The 27,190-nt window shown below is 30.8% G+C and overlaps 1 protein-coding gene across 4 annotated transcripts in view; it reads left to right on the plus strand.

Moving 5' to 3' along the window:
• The window catches only part of LOC113394950 (uncharacterized), a 187,432-nt gene extending 161,856 nt beyond the window's left edge, over positions 1-25,576 (plus strand). For 3 of the 4 annotated variants that reach the window (XM_026632441.2, XM_026632443.2, XM_026632440.2), the window contains 13 exons: positions 13,833-13,908; positions 14,857-14,949; positions 16,440-16,501; positions 17,707-17,778; positions 18,371-18,508; positions 20,817-20,882; positions 21,004-21,195; positions 21,345-21,564; positions 21,695-21,950; positions 22,091-22,259; positions 22,441-22,656; positions 22,733-22,899; positions 23,019-25,576. In XM_026632441.2, the coding sequence (XP_026488226.2) occupies positions 13,833-13,908; positions 14,857-14,949; positions 16,440-16,501; positions 17,707-17,778; positions 18,371-18,508; positions 20,817-20,882; positions 21,004-21,195; positions 21,345-21,564; positions 21,695-21,950; positions 22,091-22,259; positions 22,441-22,656; positions 22,733-22,899; positions 23,019-24,813 (3,522 nt within the window). In that variant the 3' untranslated portion in view covers positions 24,814-25,576. The remainder of the gene's footprint in view (positions 1-13,832; positions 13,909-14,856; positions 14,950-16,439; positions 16,502-17,706; positions 17,779-18,370; positions 18,509-20,816; positions 20,883-21,003; positions 21,196-21,344; positions 21,565-21,694; positions 21,951-22,090; positions 22,260-22,440; positions 22,657-22,732; positions 22,900-23,018) is intronic. The other variant, XM_064215858.1, reaches the window with a different exon arrangement.
• The last annotated feature ends 1,614 nt before the right edge of the window (positions 25,577-27,190 follow it).

Here is a 27,190-nt window from a genome sequence, read left to right on the forward strand (position 1 = left end):
TATTACTAGCTCATTATAAATAACGAACCATTTAAATTGAACGTACTCGTAATACCTAACCTGTTTGAATTTGTAAGACGATTAAAGACACTTAATGTTAGTCCTACACGAGGTTTACAGGAACTGATATAAGGACAAAGCGTAATCATTAGCCTCCAAAGCATTGGCTCCAATCAAAGCTGATTACGATTCCGAGCGGTTAACACGTAAATCCGATGTGGATAAATATTTGCACGACAGGTTGTAAAGCGTACGTGCCCCGCCCGATTAATACGCAGTACAGTTACTCGACCGGCCGTGAACGTTTTAAACATTTTAAACAAATACGCCAGTGTTCTATGTTATGTTATGCCTAAATATATTTGAACATTATCTAGTTTATTGCTGTTAATAACAGTATCGGTTATTCAGTTCAATTTTAACATATCCTATAGCTTGACAATTAAGGTTGCCGTTGTTAATTTTTTGTAACGTTTTGTTTGGTTGGTTTCAATATTGGTTTCGATGCCCAAAAAAATCGAAATAATCCTTATTCAAGTAGGCTCATGAAAGAACTAAACTTAAATGCAAACCTTGTCTCAAATATAAAAAAAGGATATTTTTAACGCAATTTTTAATTTAGTAAATGAATTCATAGCCGTTATAATAAATAATCGTGTCTTAAAGTTTCAAACAGTTTTTGTCAGTAGCCATCGAACTAAAGTTGTATGAGAAATCATATATACATATATATCTCAGTTAAACACAACATTATATGATATTATTATATGATTTATTACATAACTATATTTATGGTTCAAATTGTAAATAAATTAAGTTAATATTCAGCATTTGCATTAAATTATATTTCCTGTAATTAAGTTATTAAATATGTATATCTCCAAGTTTATTCATAACTGCGGAACCAATCGAATTACAATTTATAATATCCGACTCCTAATATTTAATAACTAAACATTAATCTCATTTATCATTTGCTTAATCAACTGTTAAGTACAAGAAAATGTAATACACACTTGTGACGTCAAGTCAAAATTTAAAGCGTGTAGAAACGAGAGTCGTAGTTCCGTGTTATAATATTATATACTAAACTTTTCTCCGAAATGCGTTGCATTTTATGTACATTCGTTTTTTTTTTCAGGTACTCATTACAAAATAACATATTAGTCAGTGATTAGTATAGATTACTTTGGGAAAGTTATATCGCGACGGAAATATTGTAGACGTAGTATAGATACCGTAGACGCGAGATAGTGTCAATTTTTATATTATATATAAATTGAGAAAGCAAACATTTCACCGAATTTATTATGCATTTCATTAATAAATCAATCGTAGAAATATATATCGTATAAATTTGAAAAGTATCGTATAAATTTGGAAAGTGTGAATTTCATAGTTCATCAAAGTGAAAAAAATATATTTTTTCTTAATATAATTATAATTATTAATATCTCTTTTTATATATATTTCGTTTAGTCTTTAATTTAAATTTAAGATAAATATAAATGTAACTTTCTATATTTTTTTGTTGCTAAGTGTAAAATGAGAAATTATTAATTAATCTTATTGATACCAAATATCGAAGCCACGCATATTTAAACTTCAAACGTAATTACAAACTTCATCTTAAGTTTATTAATAAGGAAAAATATAAAAAAATAAATGAAACAGCCAATGAATGTATCACTACCGAGCAAATACCTCCTCTTCTCTTAAAGAGGAGGTTTAGAACTCATTCCACCACGCTGCGTCAATGCGGGTTGGCGAATACGCATTTAGTATAAGTAACCTTCACCGCCTAGCATTTATAATTTATAAAATATAAATTAAGTAAATGATAACTCAATGTGGTCGGATTCGAACCCGCAAACTTAGTTAACATTCGCACGTTCTAGCCACTGGCCCATTTCGGCTCCTAATTATCCAGAAATGTATAAAACAGGACGTGTCTTACACACAAACCGCACGCGTATTTATATAAATTTTAATCCTCTCGAGAGGGTGATATTTAAAGAATTTCATTATGGTAAAACTCTAGACCGACACCGGAATTCATTTCGTTTGAAATGTACCGCCTTATCACCAACTTCGGATTATATTAGAGTTGCTTCACAAGACTACCTTTCGTTATTAAAAACTTTTATAATAATGATTAAAAAAAAAGTACACAGTCATACAAGAAACATACTTTCTTATCGAATTAAAATTCAAGAAAATACAAACTCAGAGCCATGATGGCCCATTGTGAAACTGAATCGGTGATGGCTGGTTCAAACCCATATGCTCAATATAATAATTCATCTAGTGTTCGGCGGTGAAAAATTTCGTCAGGAATCCCACACTCATCCCACGTCCATAATGGGTTAAGCGCTAAAATTTCTTAAAAAGAGAACAAGGCTTAGTCCAACAGTGAAACATCAACAGGTTAGTTTAAGCCTACATAATCATTTATCTGATGGTAATAAAAGTCTATTTTTATAAAACCAGCTAGCTAACCACATCCTAGAAGGCAGTGTTTGTGAATTTGTTACCTAGAAAAAAATATTCAATGAGTTTTTTTTTATAAAAGACAATAGTAGATTACGTTCTACCGAGACGATGTGTTGCGGAAGAAAAATTCAGAATGTATGGAATGCGGCTGCTGTCTCAATTCGTGACTGAGATTAGACTGCGTAATGCGTTGGCCACTTCACGGCATATTAAAATCATGTAGGAAAACACCGACATTAACTCGCGTTAAAGAGTATTGTACGTAATACGTGATATATGGCGTCTTTACTCTGATATTATGTTACCGCTTATTTAAAAAAAAAATCACATATTTATATTAACAATGTTTTATTCAAAAACTCCCGGAGTGAAACAAAACTATACGATCGCTATTTCTATTATTGTGGCAAGTTCTACAATTATTTTTTTCCGATTTTCATTTATAAAGTATTATATTGCTTTGTTAACCGCGGCCTTGACTGAATAGTTCTTCGACTAAAGAATCTTTAAAGTAGATTTTGAATGGCACATAAAAAAACATTATGACGACATTCTACATTTTTTGCCAACAATTGCTGGTGTCAGAAGCTCTACGATTTTATTTCTTAACAACCTCAAAGTATTCTATGAAATACGATCCTTGCATTTTATTTATAAAAATATGTTCAAATCTATTTATTAAAATGGCTTGATCAAATATATTTATTTAATACATAAATAATAAAACAAAAGGAAAATATACATTGGTACTGTAAGAAATGTTAAGCATCCCTTACATTGCTAATGCGAAACCAACTTTGGGAACTAAGATGTTTCGTCTCTTGCGCCTCTAGTTTACATTTTGCTCTATCACCCTTTAAACTGGAACACAACAAAACTAACTATTTTTATTTGGTTGAATATGTAATGAGGGGTTTAAATGGTACCAACAAGTTAGTATTTTTTATTTATAGAATGAAAGAAATATAATCAAACAATGTCGGTTAAGAAGGCTCGGTTAACATTCAACTCAGCCTTTTTGTAATTAATATTTATTATTATTACCACATACTTGCATCAGCTCCGCCTTCAATATAGTCATCCTAAGGAAGTCTCTATTGACAATGAAATTAACATGGGAACCTTTTGTTTTGAATCAAATGGACATTGATATTAAAATATAAAAATGAATTTATTGCAGTATATTAAACAAAATGATAACAATTCAAAAGTACTGTTAATATAGCGAATATATTCAATTATAATCTACTAGTGGAAAATGCCTATGTATACCTTTCTTGGGGTTCGAACTTTCTTCATATCAAAGAGCAACGGACAGATAGACAGAGTTACTTCCGCATTTATAACAAAAGTATAGACACTCGTGTTCTAACAGATAAACAATTTTATATATTTCATATTTTAGACAATTGAAATTAATTATATCTGGCGTAATCTAATTACTAAAATAACATATTAATTAAAGGCAAGGATTATATAGGAGTGTTTCATCAGTACGTAGATTGCATCAAAATCTGTACGTTCAGGATGTAACCGCAAATGATAGCAACCGACAATAAAATTCGTTTCGGCTGTTTCATTATAAACCGCAGACGATGAGCTGAGCTGATGTTTTCCCAACTTATTATGCATTACGAGAAAACATTTCGTTGTTATTTAATAATGTCCAATTTAAACGAGAGTTGCGAGCGGACATTGCTACTGCAATTATTTCTTTGCCTCGCAATCTGTACAAAGGATAAAAACATTTAATTATGGTCTTAAGTGGGGAATAATAGCGTTTTATATTGTTATATGGCGAAATAATTTCGGTAAACTATGCATGATTTTAAATTTTGTAATATCAATTATCAAAAAAAAAAAAAAATTGGATTTTAGAACAGATGTGATATAGGATATTCGTATCTATTTGAGATTAATTAATCAACATCATTTCACCGGTTACCATGAAAGTTAAATTAAAAAACACGTATATGTAATATTGCATGGAAAATAATTTTATATTGTTTAATTTGTTTTAACTCACGACTACAACACGTCAACTTCTATACCGTTTAAGCGATCACCTTGATAATTGGGATATCATACATATGTATATTCAAATTATCCAAATTCCATATTTCAATTTAGACGTTGAAAATTAGAACGTAACTCAAACGGGGAGCTACTGGCGTTTCAGTTTTGCATGCGATTGCAAAATTTTACATTGTAATTATTAACCAAGCACCAGTTAACGAAGTCGATTACATTATTTCTACTAAGTCTATGTAGGAGGTAAGAGATTATAAAATTATAAGTATTTATAACATTAAAACATGTTTAATTTTTAAGTAAATGCAGTACGATAAAACAATTGATTGAAGTATTGACTTTTTTATTATAAAAATATAATAGCTTGTTAATATCAAGCTGAGTTTAGGCCTCCTACGTTGTCGAGGAGGTGAGAGTAGTCAGGAGGTTTTGCGTCATATATATGTATATACGTATGTCATAAACCAAGATAGCTCAGATGGCCCAGTGCATCTAAACTGATCCCGGGATTAAACTCGGAGAAAGTTTTCATGTTTAATTCTTGTCTGTTATTAATTTCGTGTTGAATCTAATATATTGGATGAAATTCTATCTCCTGTCAACCAACACGCATTGGAACAGCGTAGTTGAAGAAGGTCCCAACATTTTCCTTACATTGAAACATTTAAAGCTCCTATTCCATAATCATTCCATAATGATATAATGAAGATATCTTTTTTAATATAAGTAAGTGGAAACTTAATCAATTTTTAATATATTTCTATATCTGTAATCCCAATATTAACTTCGCGTTTAACACTCAAGTGAAACGAAATGAACACTTATTTTTTTATAAATTTCTTTACGTAATGTCGGAAATAATCTCGCTTATTATCCATTTCGTTACGTAAGATAACCATCCTCTTGTTATGAAAGTAGATTATAGTACCTTATAGTATGAATAATTATCTTCCGTTGTTTCATGTGCATATGCTTTTAAAATCGAGATGAATTTTATAATAAATATTCTTTTTATCAAAAAATCCCTTTTATTACATGACGTATATACAATCGGAAAGTATTTATACTACAAAAAAAATGGTTTAAAATGCCATTAATATACAATCTTCTTTTATATTCTCTTATGAAATATTTATAAACATCACACATGTATCTGTAGTGCTCGTAGTGTAGTTTATTAATTTTACACGTTTTCTAAGATATGACTTCGCTGAGTGAACTTCGTTGACTAAGAAAACTTTATTATTATAAATATTGTACACACTCATTTTACACTCCTTTTTTAATTTTGTTTATTAATGCTTGAACAATTATAATCCGATACTAACTCTCGATCCAACATAAACAGTTTTTTTTTATTTGCAATTTTTAGCGCTGTATGTGTGATTTCTCTAATAAATATTAGTTTAAATATACGGGATCAAAACATCAGACATATATGACGTCACAGTTCAAGTAAATAATAGCTACAGTTTAAGTGATTTATAAAGTAAGACTATGAATTGTAAATTATGGTGATTAATAGTAGAATATTTTATGTATGACATCATGCAGACGGGGAGAGGGTACCGCAGCCTGGCTGTAGGTAACCACGTCGTGATGCAATTAGCATTGAGCAACACTGATTCTGTAAATATGTTGTTGTTAATGATTTCCACGATTCAATAAATATTTTAATATCATATGAGATATTTCAAAATATGTATTATTATAAATATTATCTCACCTACAATTTTATGATTAATAAGCTGATTAACTTGTTTTTATTTATATAATTAAAGACAAAAATGTTTTTAAGAAAATCATAATATATATTATATTCTCCCACCGTTCGGATATTGGAAACGCTAAATGGATTAATCCTTTAAACATTCTCGCATCCGATTTGGATGAAAACTTAATATATGTCCGAATATCGAATTCGTCGATTTGGAAAAAGTCCTGTTTTATTGCATCGTCTGTCGCAAAGGAGGATTAATTTCTGAGATAAATTAAATAGGGAAAACTATATATCAATTGCGCAGAAAAATATGTATGTATAAAATGTGTATTTTGATAATATCCTTTAACAAGTCGTCTGTCGGTACATAACAACGAAGTTACTGCATATATCCCAATTACGGTCAGCATGACTTATTTTTGGTATAAGATACCAGTAATAATTACCGGAAAATAAAAAAATATACATTACATAATATAATCGTTACTACGTTTTATGCTTAAAATTGACATTAACTCCAATTAACGAAATAACTGCTATAAAGGAAGCTAATAATTTTAAAATTACATAATTCATTAATACAATAAAAACGTCGAACGATACATTATCATAAAAATTAACTTTATAAAAATATTTCAATGGTCAAAAGCTGCTAGCGTTCATGCCACCATTCTACGCGATCATGATTTGTACAATAACATTTTTTAATATTTATTAGTATGTAATTATAAACTTAACGTAAATATTTTTTATGTAAATATAACAAACATTATAAAAAAAAATATTCAATAAATTGTCTTATAATGCGATTAGAAAAACAATTGATAGATACATGACATCAAACGTTTTTGCACAGTAATTCCGCACTGTTTATTCATTAACACAATACAATTGTACTTAATGGCACAGTAAACACGGGACTAGGGGCTAACTTAGTTTTCAAGTTCAAACTGTATTCGTGTCACTTCGTGTTTAAGTTTACTAGAGTACCCAAACTCATAAGGTCGTGTACACAATATAGAAACAAGGCTAGAAAAACAGTGACTTAAATAAAAAAATATAATTATATTAATTTATTTGTAATTGAAGCTTAAACTTAGTCATTTATACTGAATCTACAAACTTTTGTTTTTGTTCTAATAATTGCTATAAGATAATATAAAATGACTCATGACTATAAGTCTAAGATGAACTGTTTTTATCAATAATATATTGCTCTAGTTCAATAGTGATTGTACGGCTTGCAGTCGTAAGGACAGTACAAAAGCCTTTAATTAAAAATAAAACAAATATCGTTATTTTATTGATGAATAAAAGTAACTACTGAGTTTCTTGTCGGTTCTTCACTATTGAATCTACGAAACGGTGCTAGTCATACATCAAAATTAACCTCGTAAAATAACTGATCAACGGTTACAACTGACGACATTTTCATTTTAATCTCAATAAATATTTTACTCTAATCGAAATTTAATTATTAAGGCGTTCAGTATTTTTTTCCATCCGAAATTAATAGTTTTTGGGTTATTTAACAGTCAGTCAACATTGTACGAACGTGCCTTTACGATAAAACTATGTAATGACCTTGTCAACTATTAACATGAATAGCGAAGAACCTCCGTCTATATGAACAATTAGTTTAAGTATATAAATACAAAGCGGTTTTTTTTCAACCAAACAGGTTTACCTTGTAGTGTTAAGCTGACATATTATACCGACATTGGCATTCAAGCGTTACACTTTACAAGGATTGACGATGACTTTTAATATCATAATTAACTTTAATTGGATCTAGAAAGATATATTAAATTATTAATAGTTTATAATAGTAGACAATAAAGACATTTTTTGCCTCGCACAACCACTCTGTGGAACCAGCTTTCGCTGGCTGTTTTTCCGAACCGATACGATTTGGGAACATTCATGAAAAGAGCGTATTCCTTCCTTAAAGGCCGGCAACGCACCTGCAAGCCCCCCGGTGTTGCAGATGTCCATGGGCGGTGGTATTCATTTTCCATCAGGTGAGCCGGCTCGTTTGCCGCCTATCACATAAAAAAAACAAAAGAACTCTTTAAAAAAATACTATGAATTCTGCCCACACAAAGATGAAAAACTCAACATTACAGAATTAATGTTATATAAGATTCCATAGAATAGTATAACTTTTTCTAACCACTAGAGGAATAACGAAAAATAAACAATTTTGACATTTAATTGACGCGATCTTGAATAGTCTATGAAATTACTCGAACAAATTGCGTTTTGAATGTCGGCGAAATTACTATCGGAACTTTGGAATCCAAATACATATATATATATAAAGCCGATATAAGTAACTAAGTGCAATATTGTACATAAATAAATATCTATTAATCAACAAATTTTTGTAATTCTCGTGCATAATATAGAAGAGCTATTAGCAAATCGCGTGGAGTATGTAAACCACTAGTTTGTTTGAGAAAAATGTATATCTAAACCCAATTTATTTAAACAAAATCGGCCATATATATAACAATGTAATATAAATTATTAATAAGGTTACATTTGTACTGAACCCTAATGCAGATAACTAATTCATATAAAAAAAAAGTTATTATGTTACTGGGGTTTTGACGGATGACTCATTTGGTTATGTAGCATTTCAAGGTTTTGAGGTCGGAACAAATCATACATTCGACTTAGCTCATACAGGTATTCAAATTTAAATTCTATATATATAAAAGCAATATTAAATATGCCGATTATTCAAAATGTTACACTAGTCCAGAAAGCAACACAAAACGCCTCAGACATAAGAGGAACCGGCGAAAGATTCAATTTAATCAGAAATTTATGTTTATAATAATTATTTATTAATTTATTCATCCTAAAGGTAATCGCTTCATTTCTTTCCAAGATACGCTTCTATCTATAAAGTAGCCAGTTTTTCAATAACCGTTGCACATAACCGTTCAATCTGTTTTTTAAGTTTGCTAGTGAATTACCAAGCCAGAAAATATTATTTAAAATCATACAACTTTATAATCTGATTAGAGCACTTGCTATTGGTTTCAGACATTTTACTTTTTTTTATAGGTATCAAATCATTAAATCTTTATTCAAACTTAAGACGTATTCAAAAGTCCTGCGACTAAAAGTTTCGTTAAAAATTAAACTTTTGAAAGTACGGAATCGAAGGCAGGAGTGGTCGGCGTCGGGAGCGCTCATTTGAATTATATTTCACTCCGCCTTTTGTAGTCAACTTCATTTAGGAAAGTTAAAAGCGAAAAATCTTTTATTTTGACTTAGCAAAGAAATTCAAAGATGCATTGTTGAATTGGTAACAAATTGCACATTCTTGATTACGTTAAGAGTTCTAACGTTAGTGAAGGTGGGGTGTAGATTGGAATTTAACAATCACCTTTCATTGCGATGAAATACTCAAACTAATTGCTAAACAAAAAAAAAGAATGATTTTATAGTAATTGCTTTTAGCTACGTGCAGTGTTTACTTAACAAATTTTGTAATATATTATTAGTGTAACTCTATATTATAAATTCAATTTTCATATATTCATATATATATAATACAATTATATAAGAGGAAATAGACTGACTGCTCGTTGAACATGTGAATATTAACTAAAGATTCCAGGTTTAAGCCCGGGCGAGAATCTCTGAGTTTACACATGCGTAATTTTTATTAGCAATAAAATATATCTCGTGCTCAGCGGCGAAAGAATCATCATTGAGACCTGCATGTTTCGGATGAAAATCTGCCATATGCTTATCTACCAATACGCATTAGAGAATCGTTATGGAATAAGTCCAAGCCTTATCAACAATTGGGTAGAGGGCCCAGTATTAGGACATTCACAAGCTGTTACGTGTAATGTCATAAATTAACTTTTCGAGAAATGATATTCCTTATTCTAAAATGTATATTTTTTTATTACTCGGTTACACTAACTCTTACCTAACTTTACATTTCGTATTTGTATAGTTTAAAGTTATTTCATAATGGTTGCTTCAGTGCACATTTTCAAGGTTTTCATTACATTCTGTCTTCTAAAAATTTTATTGCAGTTGCAAAGTTATCTTCAAAGTCTTGTAAACAACGTCATGTCGCTGTGTCGAGGGCAACAAGTGTTCAGCAAACATCTTGCCTTTGCACTATGTATGCTCCGAAGTCTATTTACTCTATGATGCATTTCATATACGAGAGTATCCAAATTTTTATATGAAACTACGAAAATATGAACAAAATATCATTGTTTCGAGATTGCAATCTTTATCTAAAGCAATTTTATTTAAGTCATTAAAATATTCATACTATGCATATATACAATAATCACTCATAAATTTAGCTATTCTGAATATATTATTATTCATAATGTCATTCTTTATATGTGTAAAGATGAGATGATCGTTACCCTTCTAAGAGTTCATTGATCTTATAAAATAATAATTTATTCGTAACTAGCTATGCCCGCGGCTTCGCCTGCGTGGTATACAATAAGTGCCTATGACGGTACATAATTACTGCTCTCACGGATCCAGTTTCTAGCTTGCTTCACAAAATAAATTTAATATAACATATAATATAACTTTTAATATTGAAATAAAATATAACTTATGTTATATTTATATAAAGTAATTTCTTAATGGTGAAAGAATTGTAATAATGTAATCGTCTTGTTATTGTAGATGGGCATTGATAATTTTATGTAAAGCCATGTTGATTTCAATGAATATTTAGATATCCATCATATATAAACATGTCCTGAGGAATGAAGTGAATCTAGTATCCAACTTAACCTCAATTAGTAATTTATTTAATGCCTTGTTATTTAATGGTAAATGTTTTACTAAAACTGGTTGTAAGTTGATCCTAAGCAGCCTTAATGAGTAGGCCTTAAATAAATTCTGGGAATATCGTTTGAATTAAAAGCAAATGTTGAAATTAAAAGACCTTCATCATGCTTTTGAAAATATTATCTCCTTCGAAACTTTAATGTATATCAATATAAAATTAAATTCTCTTCAAATGGAAATTCTCAGATAAGACTCTCGAGGAATCTTAAAAAAACGGAGTATAAATAAATAACAAAATTTTGCTTCGCTATTTTATATAACATTGTCAAGAAATTTTCTTGCAAAAAAGAAATTAATGGGATAGAAAAAACTAGATATGAATTCTGTTTCATACATCACATACATAGAAAAACAGTTGAACGCGTGCGTAAGACATTAGGCTTGGTAGGAAGGGGTCCCGTCACGAAGTCTACCCGAGGCAATTTGGTACCAAATGTCATTTGCTACGTGCCCCACAAATAAAGAGGATGGAATAAAGCCGCCTGTATTACTTTAGGAGCTGTTAGTTCACAATGCGCCGTATCTTATATTGTGTATGCAAAAGGAAAACGAATTTGTTATTTCGAACCACTTTTCCTTGTTCGAGGCATTTGATTTTATTTTTGTTGTTAAATAATGTATAAATATTTCCGTCCTTTCTATTGAAATTAGATGTTTCTCCAATTTGCATATTTAAACATGCAAATAGAATTACCCAACCATTTATCATCAATATTTTATAATAATATATTTACATATACAATAATAAATACGGCAGTCAAATGTTTATTTGCAATTACAGCTCTCTAAGTCCCGATCCAATTTTAATTTTCATAAGTGCGCATTTTGTTTTCTTTCCCATTTTCGCGTACGAAGTATCCTATGTTTAGAATTGCATCGCAGTTTATAAACAGAAGTCGCAATGGCTCAGGGGTCTAAAACAAAACAACGTTCAAACTCGGGTAACTTTAAAGTTGTAATTTTTCACAATTTGTGTGATTTCAAAATAATGTGTAATGAGTTAAATGAAAATATACGCGAGGAAATCTGCAGAAATGTTATTTACTTTAATTTTATAAACAAGATATCCATTGAAGGGTATACGTTATATTAAATTCATTTCATTCAAACATTCGGTAGAGCAAAACAAAAGTTATTGATGACATTATAAGGACTTTATCGACGCCTTACGAAATGCTGCAAGACAAAATCGTATTTGAAGATTTTGCTTTTAAAATGTTTGGAAAAAAGCCTTTATTATTGGTATTTTAAAATGAACGACATATTCTCTGTCGTGTATTATAAAGCCGTACCCATAGAAAATAGGTCTATTGAAAGGAGAATATGATTAACCTACCCCATTATAATATATGACTACGGTATAATATTAAAAAAAAATATTTCAAATATAAGTGGTATAAATTCCTGTAGCGACAACATTTGTTTTATTTGAAGACTTTTTAACATTGTCTTATTCGTAAACATGAGCATATTCCTAAACAGCCCGTAGATTACTGTCAGAAATCGTCAGGACAAATGTGACGGCGACATTAGGAGGCACGATGTCGTAAAACACATTAGCACGTAGTTGCCCTTCGTCCGTCCTTATATTCGGGTAACAGAGAAAATGCATCGGCTGCTTGTAATATCCTATATCAAAGTATGATAAAAACGGTAGAGTCGGTATATGTTTTTAGATTTATTTATTTTTTGTATTTGGGATGAACATTTTTTTGCCTTTATTTTTCTAACTAAGCGATTTATAATAAAATCGATTCTTTTATACACCTGCAATTTTCACTAAACTATTAAGTCGAGTTATTGATATGAAAAAACTTTAAATAGATAAAAATGCACCTATACTTGCAAACGTGTGTACTATAGTATACGTTTGTACGTGGTACTTTTTCGAGTTCTTTTGACTAGTTCATAAGTCGGAATTCAGCTAATTGTTAATATGATAATAAATGGAACCTTATATAATATTAATGAAAACGGAAACGTTTTTAGTACGATGCAAAAACGTTTGTACATCGCATAATTGAGCTTCGACGTACTCGTAGAGATGTTTATGATAAACTCATACAAAATTGTAAACGATAATAGAGAGGATAATGTATATAATATATATTTTTTAATGTCTGCTTTTTAAAGGAACGCATGCGCGGTATAATTTAAAATACTAAAAATTGCCCAATCGTAACGAAAAATCTGATCTTATTGTCGATATCCTCGAGTCAAACCGTATCAGACTGATCATTCAGAAGATTTAATCCAGTATACAAATATGCGTCCTTTTGAAGTAAATAGGTTTCCGAAGAAGTAGCTTTGAGCAATATTTACAATGGAATGCCGCTAGTGCCGGCAGTTGCCGCACCTAACGAGGTTGCAGCATCCTTGAGAGGCCACATTCCTATACGTCTATTTACGGTCTAAGTCCCCATTTTCTTTGCAATTGCAAATGAATGTTCATGCGAAAAAGTGGTCTGCTTATTTGTTGAACCTAATTTTTCAGAAACCAGTTTGAACCAGTTCGTTTTAGTAGATAACAAGGCTTAATACAAAACAAAACAATAATATAAAATTCATTATATCATGAATTCTGGACTATGTTTTATTTTGTGCAATGTATTTTATTTACAAAAAGGGTTTTTAGGACTTAACCAGCAGTAATTATGATTACATTCAATAGTTGGTTTCTAGTACATTTGAAACATTATTATAATAATTTAATTATGTTTTTCTATTGTTTCAGAATATATTGGACAAATTCAACCCTGGCGCTCGACAAATGATAACAGCTGGTAAAGCCTATTTGAAGGCTTTACACGGTGAGAATTTTCAATATCCTTAAAAGCATAAGTTCGTAAAAGAAATACCTTTAAGTACAAAGAAACTCAGCTAAAGTACTCATAAAAAGTAACGCATATCATTTGTTTTGTTAAATAATGCGTATTCTAGAGATCAAATTAGGTTTATCTCTACATCTGAGTACACACAACACATGATACTGACACAATCGTTCCCAGGGTCATAATATGATATCATAATTAAGCTGTAAGTCAATAAGAAATCCAGAAACGAGTGACGTCATCAAATTAATTCGAAATGATGCGTATTCAGTAAAACGTAGACAATTAATTTATATACCGTAAGCCAAATGGGTGCATCTATATGCAAAATCTTAGTTGCGCTTGTTTGGCTTCGAAACTAGGGCGTAGTTGGTGCCAAATTGTCTCTGTTGGCTTATCTAGCGTATTATACTCGACGCTAGACGCAATAAACTTTGCCATTGTGTACGACGATGTATTACTCTTGATACTTGCTTTCCGCTACTTTCAAGAGTGCACACTCAAGTGTATTGACATTTTTTAAACTGATAAGACGTTGAATTTTCTATACAATATTTTGTTTACCAGAGTCAAGTGCTCTCAACCTTTTATGTACGATCGCAAATTTATACCCTTGCTTGTATAAACAATATTTAATAGACCGTAACCATGAAATTGGAACAATTTTTGATTACAATTTTAATGGAGTATGCTATCCAATAAAATAGCAAGTACTTCAGAAGAACAATACAATAAGAAATAAATGCTTTTGGAATACGCTCTTTAACTCGTCCTTATTAAGAAAATCTATTTAAAAAAATATATATTTGTATTAACTTCTAAATTCAAATTTATAAATGTTGTATGTAAACCATTCAATTTCACTTCATATTTCTAGTTGCTGTATCGTAATGTCTATGAACTAGTAATTATTATTCAATTTCGCAGGTGCGGCGGCTGCATCTCGTCTATACGTGGACGCGGTCGGCAAACTTGGGAGACAAGCTCAGCAAGGCACATGGGGGGGATGTGCCGATATTGGTAACTATGAGAATTATTTTCTAAGTACTTCAATTCATGCACTGAATGATATATAGAAAGTCAAGCTTAGTTATTATTTTCCAAGAAACATAAATCGGAAAGAATTTGAAATACAAAAAAATATATATTATATAAACTTTGAAAAGTTTCAAAAAAACCCTTGCAGCATTTTTGATATGCAAAAGTAACTAACCTCAAAACACACAAATTTTAATATAACAGCTATCTAGCTGACTAATCTTAAAAAAGATATTTTTTAAGATTAGTCAATGTGACTTATGCCAAATGTATCGTATATTCGTATTGCCTTGTAATAAAAACAATTACTCATCCATGACGTTCAAATAGTTCTCTACACAAGTTAACATTAGTTGCTCAATCTTGTACCAGACGAATACTAAAACACAGTTCAAGGTCTCAGTATGAAATACTATTATTAAGCCATAATAGAAGTATAATGACGTAAGTACGTAATTTATCCATTTAGGTTAACGATCTCACGAAGAATTATATTTTTGACAGTATTTTTATGCAATATTTTTGTTTTAAAGTATAATTAATTAGAAAAAATAGAACAATTCGTATTATTCTTTCTAATTTATAAAGACTTAATTAATAAAGTAAGTAATTATTATGCGTTACAGTGTAGTTAAATAGGCTGTTGAATTTCTGGTTCGAGTATTTCATGTTAATAAAATGCCGCTTGAAATAAGTCTTAATTTTGATTTTAAGGCCATTCGACTATATGTTATTTGATTTTGTATTCATACATTTTACATGTATCTACTTATATATAAGTTTGTAAAGACAAACTTTGAGTTTCTTTTATTTCTGGTACTTATTGACGAATTTTAATTTACGAACAAAAAATCTGAAAATAATCATCATTCATCGAATTTTCAGTAATGATTGAATTATTTCAATTTCGACTACTCGACGAAACTAATTTCACTAAATCTGAATGTACTCGGCATTTGATCCTTTACATAGTTGGCATACATGCCACAGATATTGGCACTGTTAGATGTATGCCAACTATGGGGCCTTAGTCGTTATTTCCTTTGTACCTTTAGTGTCACCGACTCTCACCCTTCAGAGCGGAACTTAGCAATATGTAGTATTAAAATTGTTGAAGCAGGAAATAATAGGATCGGTAACAGAATTGAGTGTATGTCGAAGGCTGGATGTTTGTATCCATTACAGCTTACTCTATCTATTTTGATGAAATTTGGTAGCAAGCTTGAACATCGGGAGAGGATACAGACTACTTTTTTACACCTAAAACCTGACGACATACTCCTAAATTGTAAGCGAATCTGCAGGCGAAAACTAGTTAACTATGTAAGCGTAACATATATGTTTATACTGACGCAAGTATTGACGGTGTTGACTTTTAACTATACAAATTATTACTACAGTGTTTATTTGTAGTAAAGTATGTAAGCTTATAATTTGAGATGGCTAACTATAAAGTGTTTAATTTCTTACAGGTACTGCTCTTATGAAGGTTGTAGAGGTGTATCGAGAAATTCAGGATCAGCAAATGAACATTGTGAGTGAGATAGCATAAATTATGTTAAGAGTATAATCTTTGTAACCAACACTTAAAGGTCCACTTGTTGACATGGGTCTTGCCTATCTGACTGGTCTGACCGGTCTTGTGATCTTTGAAGTAAATATAATAATAATAATAATTGAATATACAACACATCCTACGATACAAATAACATAAAGATAATAAAATGGTTTTGTAAAATGCACTAAGTAACACTAAAAACTCTTTTAGTAAATCTTACGTGTCTGAAAATCAAAATACACGCGCAGTTGAGTAATGCGTATAATGTTCTGACTTATGTTTTCTATTATTCATAAACAATATCACGAGGGTATATTTTAATTCCATATTCACATGGAATGGTTATAAAAACAAATTTGAAAAAGTTATTAAGTATGTCATTTAACGTAGAAGCGTCGACGTTTAATTAGGTATAAACAAGATGGAATGTTGAATTGATAGATGGGTCAGTAAATACAGCTACCGCATCGGCTACAGTAACGAGAAAATTATCTTTGAGAAACCATCGCTTCGTACATATAAGGATACACTTTATAAAAATAACTTTAATATTAAATTAACAAGTCAAAAATTTTTACATATAGATACAACCATTATAGGACATAAAAATGCTTAGTTTTCATAGACATGTTTTATTAGTATATAAGTTATATTTACTGATATTTGTTCATTACTTTTTATGCGACAAAATATCTTAAAAAGACAGAAACAAACGATACTTAGCAGTTTAAACTTTAACTGAAAATGTGGTGCTAAATGAAATAAATGCAAGTTGAATAATAAGAAACTTCTCACATTCTATTCCAGTCCATATAATGAAAAACATTTAATAATATTATTTATACAATCTGCCACTTTTATTACACAGCCAACTAGCTGTTCGGCGTGGTTGTCTTCGCGTTAAACGATTCTACTCTATCTGTTGCTGTTAATATGTATAATATAATATTTTTCAACAAATGGGCTATCAAATTTAATAATAATTATTCAAATCCGACTGGCAGGTTATATATTCGCGTACAAACACAAAAAAAAAACACTATTTTAATAAAGTCAATTATATTACTTATATAAAGATATTGTAAAAATTTAAGGGCCACCAGTTTCCTTTACTGAACATATTACATTTAAATTGTTCATTATGTATGAATGTTATGTAATATTTCAATCGTTTGTTACAGCTGAAAGCGTTTTATGTCGATTTGCTGGTTCCCTTGGAGACTAATCTCGAAAAAGATACTAAGGTCGTGCAGGTTCGTATAAAGTTTAATTAAAACTTTCACTAAATACTTTAATCGAAAAGATATTTATAAAAAATATAACTTAAAGTAATATTTAAGCAAATATATTTAATCATATGTTGATTTTTTTATTTATCGAACAATAAATAATTTAAATAATAATAATTTACGATCGATTAAAGATAAACATTACGGTCACGATTCATATTGTTATAATATTAATCGAAGTTCACATTTCATTGTATCTGTATTGCTATTGATACATTTATTTAGCAAACAATAATAGAGTTTGAAATGAATCAATCAAATAATTATATAACGCAAACTTTTCGTGAATCGATAATTGATTTTGATTAATAATTATATAAATCCAACCGAAAGTGCATATTTATAATCTGTATTTGGTGAATTCGCTCATACTGAAGCAATAAACATTCGTTTTTAATTGCATTCAAAAGTTATGAAAACACAACGATATAAAATTACCATATTTTTATTGTTCCGTGACAAATTTGATAAAAACGGACCGAATGTTTAATTTTTTTTTAATTACTCATTTGAAATTCCCAAAATACACAAAGTGATTAAATTGTTGCATTTACAGTCGGAACAAAAAAGGTTTTTACAACAACACAAACTTCGCTCTGAGAGCTACAGCAAGGCGGCAGCCACTATCAAGAAGCAAAGAAAAAAGAAAACCAATGTCACTAAAGTCGGCTCTGCGATGGATAAGGAGATGAAGGTAGTTATGTAACTAGTATCAATGATTTTATTGATTGTTTTGTAAACAATTGTCCAATATCTTATACGTCAAATTATTAAGTACAATTGTACAAGGTTGTTTACAGCTCGAAACGATAGATAGAACTAAAGCAAACATTAATTTTTAATATAAGATTGCATTTATATAAACATAAATTTTATGATGCAAAGTATAATTTCATCACTGCAAAATAATGCAATCACGAGCAATTTGTATCGCAGTACTCCAGTTAAAAAAACCAATGCACCATTATAATTAAAGGCCTTAGGCCTTAAATTTTTTTAAATTATTCTATTAGGTCACTTTGTATCCGTCCCAGTATTTGAATCCGGGAACTTGGGTCTGCAAGCGTAAGCGCTAGTTACTAAACAAACGAGGCAGTTAAATCATAATTACATAACATCTTATATTTAATGGTTGGCAACGTATGTAGAGAATGGAAGAAGCTTTACACGGGAAATATTTTAGGCTGATATAATTGTATAATCGGGAAACATATTCGCGTCTGGCTTCCAACTTTTGTTAACAGAAATAGTAATATGTATTTACCTATTCATAAAAATATGATACTAGCAAAAAAAGTCTTAGGTGTGGATTTTTTTATTTAGAAATCCTGCGAGTTCTTTTCTTTCTCTTCTCAAAATACCAAATATAATATGATCATTATATAAATGTAAGTTAATATGAAGCTAACACCAGTATATGTAGGAAAAGCCTTTTGACCTGAGGGATCTAGTTGTGTCTGGCTATTTCTAAAACAACATCTAGGTAAATGCACTCTTACTGGAATAAAACATAGTACTTAAAGAGATTTTATATATTAAATTATTTTTAATTTACTTACTGAACTCGTAAATATATATACAAATAGATATCAGTAAAGTACACAAAATGAAATGAAAATCGAATAAGCAAAAATCATAATAATATATATTATACAAAAATTATCGGATATCTTGAGATCGAAATTCTGAACACGTGTATCCATTAAACCGCATTGGAGCATCGGGGTGGAATATGCTCCAAAACATCTCCTCATATCCCTAGGAGGCTTTAGCCCAGCAGTGGGAAATTTACAGGCTTTTACTGTATACTGTGTTGAGATTAGTTTTTTCAAATCCGCCTTGGGCCATAGCTTTTTTTTTTCACTTTATGCCTGAAGTGTTTGATTGACCTTTGGTAGATTTTTATATAAAAAGAAATCTAACTTCGGATTAATGGTAACTGGCATTTGGTTAACTGGTTTCTATAAATTTGGCCAAAATACATTGCATAAATAAAAAAAATAATTGAAATAAATCTATCAGCTCTCGTAATGTTTCTTACAATGTTTCATCGAAATCTGTTTCCATGAATTACAGACAATAATGTATAATATAAATAATGTTTATTTATACTTAATTATAGAATAGAAGATAATACATTGTTCTAATATGAATACATTTTCTCTTTATTAGCCTCTTAGACAAGTTTCTGATGTTGTTTTCGGAACAATACCTCTCTGAACAGATAATTGGAATCATAACTTTGCATCAAATTTCACGTAAATAACTCACTTGAAGCGCTTCACAACTTACGGAAGATTCTCCGAAATCCAAATTATTAAATTGATTTTTCATAACATAAAGGGCTCAATTGATTATAGGCCAGTCATCGCGACCTGAAAGTTAGAATTATTAAAGTAAAATGAATGCTGAAATTAGTTCATTTTACGTCTCTTTTGCTATAAAAAGTGACCCTTTTGCGAAATTGGACAGCTGTTATTTTGTTTATTAAATAAACAAAAAAATTAACAAAAAAATAACCGACTTCAAATAAAACACTATTCCAAAACAAATTAATATGCACTAAAAAGTAAAAATAATAATTGCGTATTCTTCTACAACTTAATAATCAACTTACTTTTTCTACTCATCAATATGTAGGGACAATCTATGAGTTTAGTAAGTAAGTAAAATGAAATGAAAAATATTAGAATACATATAAATCCATTTACTATAATATAATGTATTTACAATTATTGTTAGTTTTGGAGTCGGTGTCAGCCAAGGAAACACCACAATATACCTATCAAAAATAAGACGAGAATACTTTAATAAATATACATTTTTAACCTCCTCCTTTTTGAACTCGGTTAAAAACTCACTAAAAGATGGTCTTTCACTAATAGTTGTTCTGGGACAGGAAAAGTTTCATTTGTAAATCCATATGATTATCCCTTTAAATTCCGTCTACAATACTTTTGTCGAGAATTTAGGTTCTATTAATATTTATTTTTTATTTACAGAGTATGCAAATTTTGGAGGAGGAAAAAACCAAGTTGGATGCATTTTGTGAGCAAAGCTTAAAGAATGTAAGTAGCAATACTATAATTCTAGAATTTATACTTACCTGCTTTTTAAAATACTCATAAACATATTTTTACTTAATATTTTAAAAAAGTTTATTTTATTTTATTTGGATTGTGTTTACAGGCGATGACACAAGAACGTCGGCGATATGGATTTGTCCTTGAGCGCCAGTGCTCACTCGCAAAACATTGGCTTGCTTATCATACAGCTGGCGCGACTGCCTACAATACTGGTCTAGATGAGTGGCTCGAAGTATCACGAACACGAGAATTCCTTCCATCTAATGTGGAGGCCATGTTTGTCAGCAGGATGAGGGTATGTACAATATACTTACCGGGTGTAAATTATTAACCATGTAATATTTTCTTACGCCCCGGAACATCATAATGCTCTACCCGTATTATGATGCTAATTCTCGCTAAGTTGTATTTTACAGCCATCTAAGGTCAAATGTTATCTTTCAGCAAGTATCATTTTGGGCTGATGAAGATGTATATGCCAGCCCACGAAATGGTGATGACGATGATCGCGCATCTGTTGGCTCAGCTTTGCGAAAAACTAGATCTGTTGATGCTTCGTGCTTAGATGTTAGATCTATTGCAGACTTAGGATCTCCTACTCAAGGATTGTCTAGAGCCAAGTCTGATTTAAACCTTCAAGCAAGCCTACACAACACAGATCAAGGTATCTATTTCTCCTTTCTACACATGATGCACTCGCAAATATAGATAATAAAAATGATAAACATAAAATAAAAAATTAACGGATATTTTTTTTCAAAGCCTTTTTAACATATTTATGTTTATGATTTTAGATACGGATATTCGTACAAAAACCCGCCCATCTTCTCTTGCTCCACCAACTAGCACATCCCGTGATCCCCCACTAGCTCGAGCTTTATACGCATACTCAGCAGCTGGAGATAACCAGCTCAGTTTCCAACAGGGTGATATATTGGCCTTACTTGGGGATAGGACCAAAGGGTGGCAGTACGGAGAAAACCTGCGTACTCATAGTGCTGGCTGGTTTCCATTAGCATACACTGAACCAATAATCAGTGAAGAGACGGGGTAAGATATATTCTATTTTATTTAACAATACATTTAAATATATTTAGTAGTGTAATTTATTATTTATGAATCTTAAATTAGAATAAATGAACATATTAGATGGACATTCATCAGATAAGCAAGTATTGCTTTATTTACAGCAACAATTCACCCGCCCGTTGGAGTATTGCCCAAACACCAAGTGAGATGCCTCCGCCGGCGCCAATTTCACATACGCAGGTTTCTTCAAACTCCACCACACCTCACGCGCATTCTCACCCTCCGACACGAATGTTTGGTGACACTGTTACAGCTCATCACGTCACAAAGGTATTCATAGTAAAGAAAATAAATTCCTATCATGAATATTTATCATATATATCCTAATGTTTCTTGAATATTTTTTTGTAAATAACTCAAAAAGATAAATAATACTCATGAAGATATATATTTATACTTTTCTAAATTAACGTTATGAACAACTATCTTATATATTTTTGTACTTTTACAGGGACGACTTGCCAACAGTTCTCCAGGATTACCTCCAACTTTGCCCGCACCATCTCCGAATGCTCTTAGCACATCAGCTAGTGCTAACTTTCACCAAACACCCATTCCAGCAACATCTGGTCCTATGAAAAACTCAACATCAGCTGCGAACTTTACTACTCATGCCGTTATAGAAACGAGAACGTTTGGACCGCAAACACTTCCTATGCGTTCACAGGTAAAAAATAATTCGATGGATTTAATTTATAGTTAGTATCTATGTTTCTTTTCTAAATTTTCTTTTTATGTTTCAGGTGGCTCAGAAATCAGTACCAGCTAAAACTGTAGTTTCAGCTGTAGGGGCTGTTGGTAATGTTTCACTGCATAGCTCTAATGATTCTGGTTTTTCAAATGAACCACCTCCGCAACCCGATGTTGACTACAGTGATGAAGAAGCACAAAGACTTCGTGTTCCAATAAGGTATTTATGAATTAAATTTTAGAATAATTAGTGCTTTGCTATATTTTATGTTTCTTTTTATTTTTAGTTGTAGCGCTAGTGTTTATTTTTATTTTTTAATTTGCTAATTATTTTTGTAGTAAATCTGCTCAACAAAACTTCGAAAACAAAGCGTATCTTTTGAAAACACAAAGCCTTAAGCGGGGACCAAAACCTAATAACAGAAATAACGGATATCTTACTGATGATCAACAATTATTATTACGAAATATGTTAGACATGGATAAAGATTCACAAAAAATAAAGAGGACTAAATCATTCTGGAAGTTTGGTCGAACGACACAAGAAGAGATCATGGAAGGTATGTCTCTTTGGCAACACAGAGATATAGTAGATACTGTACCAGAATATAAGAAAAAACTATTCGTGAAGCTAAAGAAGGAATTAAGACCGGCACCAGATATTCCGGAGCCTAAACAACAACTTATACCCGATAAGCCTGCCACAACTGATAATCCCGTATCTCGTCCACAAGAAACAATCGATAGAAAAGATATAAAGGTTAACAATGGTATGAGACAAGCTAGAAGTTTAGGTTCTATACAACACGAAGAACGTGCAGAGAAAGAGCGAAACGGCAATATGAATTATCATCCAAACCAAGCAATGAATAAAAAAAGTTTTTCTGAAAAATCTATCGCTGAAGAAAAACATGATGATTTTTCTGTTACTCGAAATGAGTCCCGACACTCAGATTTAACTAACACAAGTACTATTAAAACTAATTTTGAAAATAGTTTCTATAATGATGAAAATGGAGATGGATATGTCATGAAAACTGTTAAAAGACGAGAAATATTGCAAAGATACGATAATGAAAGCAATTCCGATAATAATTCTGTGGCCTCTAGTACGGATCCCTATGACTGCATAATTGTTGATGATCATATGACTTCCAAAAAACAACAAGAACTTGATAGACGTCGACAAGCACAAATTCTAGATAACGAAATCAAAAACAGTAAAGAAAATGCATATATGCCTGAATTTGAAGAAATAGAAGTCACGCCTATCAAACCACATGTGAGAGCTACATTATCATCGGATAAATCAAAATCAGCGCATGAACGATCACCACCAAAGGTGATGGAATTCAAAACTTTTAAAGATACTTCAAAAGAAATTAAAACGTTTTCTGCATCGTCGGAGACATTAAAATATAAAGATAATGACCAACCAACTGATCGTTATGGAATACCAATAGAACGAAACAACAACGAAGTTAGAAACGAAGAATCTTATGATGAACACGATGAGGGTACGCTAAAATACAAAAAACGCTCAAATGAAGAAAAGCAAAGAAAACATAACAACGAAAATGGAAATAATAAAGAATATCCAAAACCTGAAATAAGAAATCAAAAGAAAGATCCAAGATCCTACGAAGCTTCTGAACCAAGAATTGATTATTCATTAGATAGGCGTCATACAAGGAAAGAATTTGTTGATACAAAAAATCGCGATAACAGAACAAGAAACAAAATAAATAGAAGTTATGATGACAGTACGTTACAATATAATGGACGGAGAGAAGAAAGATATTATGAATCGAACATATCGTATTTTAGTGATCAAGAGAGACGGGCTTCAAGATATGATTATGAAACAGATTCCAAGAAAGCAGAGAAATCAAAGATGAGACAAGAAGAAGCTAGGCTGGAAGCAAGACGACTTATGGATCGAAGAAATGATGCACCGTACAGTGAATCAGATGATCAAAAGTTTAACGAAGCGTTAAAACAACAAAGACCACAATTGCTACCACGTACCAAACTCCTTAAGCGTTCGGCCGATGGTAATGAATTACCAGAAGAGGGTCATACTTTTGGACCGTGGTATGATTTGTGGGGACGAGAAACTGCCATGTACAAGTAGATCCAGGTTTGAGTTAAAGGGTTTCTATTCTAGTGGTTAATTTGTATTACATTACCAGTGTTTTAGTCGATGTTTTTAACATTCTCGTAGTATTAGTCTTCTTTTAATCTTGCACCTTTTATTGTTTTTGTAATAGAACTTTATTTTGCACTGACTTCTCTCTGTTTAGAATTTAACTTTATTATCTGTAGCACCTAAACTATTTTAATTTTTGTATATTTTGTTGTTGTTATTGTTAATTAATTAAACAAGGAGCAAACGGCTCAAGCAAAGCAATACATATAACTCAAACAAATGTTTTCTACCAATTTACATAATACCTTTTAACACAGCCAAATTAATTGTTAAATATAATAACGCAATATTTATTTCACAAAGTTCAGCTTTTGTAAATTGCAATTGTTGATTTTATTTTAATTAAAACTGAATTGAAATATCGATTTCGTCATATTTATTTTACAGTTATATAATTGGTTAGAATGAATCTGCTTAAGGCGACATTTTTTTTTTATAATAGTGCCAAAAATTGTATAATTTTCTTTCATCCAGGCCTCAGCAATTTGCAACAGTGAAACTAAGAAAGGCATTGACAAACGACCGATCGTCGCCTGCCATTGAATAATTTTCTAGATGTTTAATATTATTATTATTATTTTGTTAAATATATATTATATTATGTAAATTAGAAACATCATGTATTTTGTACAGTTAAATATTATTATAGTTTAAGAAAGAATATATCACAATTTTTATAATAATTGAAGATTTGTTTTATTTAAATCATATCTACATTTTACATTAAATTTGAATAATAAAATCTAGTCATAATTATTGAAGCATCACACTCAGTTATAAACACACACGCAACCGGAACTTGAAATAACTCTTAATTTTGCATCATTCAATTTTTAATTCATATGAATGAGTTCTGTCTAGAAACTCATGTTTGTATTGAAAATACATCGTTGCATATAAATTGTAATGACGATATAAAATAACTAGTTGTATTCGATCCTTTGTTTACAATTTCAAAACGATTCATTTCAGAAAATAGATGTCACGACTTACTTTCATTTCGAAAAAAAAAAAACTTGATACGCTTACAACTTATTCCGTGTGGAAATGACAACGGATGGGAAAAGTCGGTGTCAATTGGTCCTGTGACAATGGTCGAAGATTTATCACATCTGTATCCTTAGGGTATCATACACAATAGTGTCTACCTCGAGATGCCGTCGCTACCAACTTTTTATATTAAAAAAAAAGAATGCTTTATATTTTACAACTTACATTAATATAATGTAATTATAATAAAAATTAATAATATGCGAACCATTGCAATTGTTCTGGTATTGTATAACAACAACAAAAATGTTATTATATTTTTAAAAAAAACTCAAAATTAATTAAAATTTCTATCACGCCCTCCTCACTCCGGTAACTCGTGTGGTGATCGTACGTACCAAGCACCATGTGCGTATGTATATATGTGTGACTTGTCGCTTGGAATGTAGTAAGGGACCGTGTTTATTAAAATAACTTAAGCACCTCTGCAAAAATATGATATTTTATTCCAATGTATCTAATTGCGGACGTGCTCTTAATATTAAACTCATAGGAGTGTTGTTTTAAAGCAACGATAGATAATAATAATTACAAGAAATTAATACCTGTCAAATTTCCAGTTCCCATAATTAACCTTTTTAAAAATCGTAGAACATTGTCTTTGGGCTTTAGTGGTTTAGTTAATACCATGTCAAACTTATTCCTTTAATTTATTTTAAATTCCGTTTATACCCAAAGCGCATCAAAGATTTTATCTTAAAAAAATAACATAATATTTACACAATTGAGCGCTAATGTCATTTCGTTGAGCTATTTTAAGGTTAATGGTAAACTAAGACTAAGTTCTCGACAAGCCGAAAGTGGGTTGTATAAGCGACAAAGTTACTGTCCCTGTTATTAAATCTTGTCAAGTTTACTGCCGGCGAACTTTATCCAGCGAGTCACAGTTGAATAGATGTGTACAAACAATGTCATATATCAAAATTGAAATAGGTGCATACAATTGCCCGTTACAAACAAACGTGATGCAATAATAATTGTTGTGATGTTTGCTCAAAATCATTCAATGTATTCGCATTATCAAATAATAGAGCTTTGTATAAATTGAAATAACGACCGAACTACAATACTTTGTATAGCTATGTTTAAATCAGCCAGTTTAATTAGAGACGAAAGTGAAAGAATCTCTTCTGTCGCTTAGTTTACGGTGTATTCAAAGATATATATTCGTCTTAGAGTCCCAAATTCTACTGGCAAATCTGATTCCTTAATACCAGGTGACCCAAGTGATTCGACTTCTACTATTAGTTAA

The sequence above is a fragment of the Vanessa tameamea genome, chromosome 9 (genome assembly GCF_037043105.1).
Source record: "Vanessa tameamea isolate UH-Manoa-2023 chromosome 9, ilVanTame1 primary haplotype, whole genome shotgun sequence".
NCBI lineage: Eukaryota > Metazoa > Arthropoda > Insecta > Lepidoptera > Nymphalidae > Vanessa > Vanessa tameamea.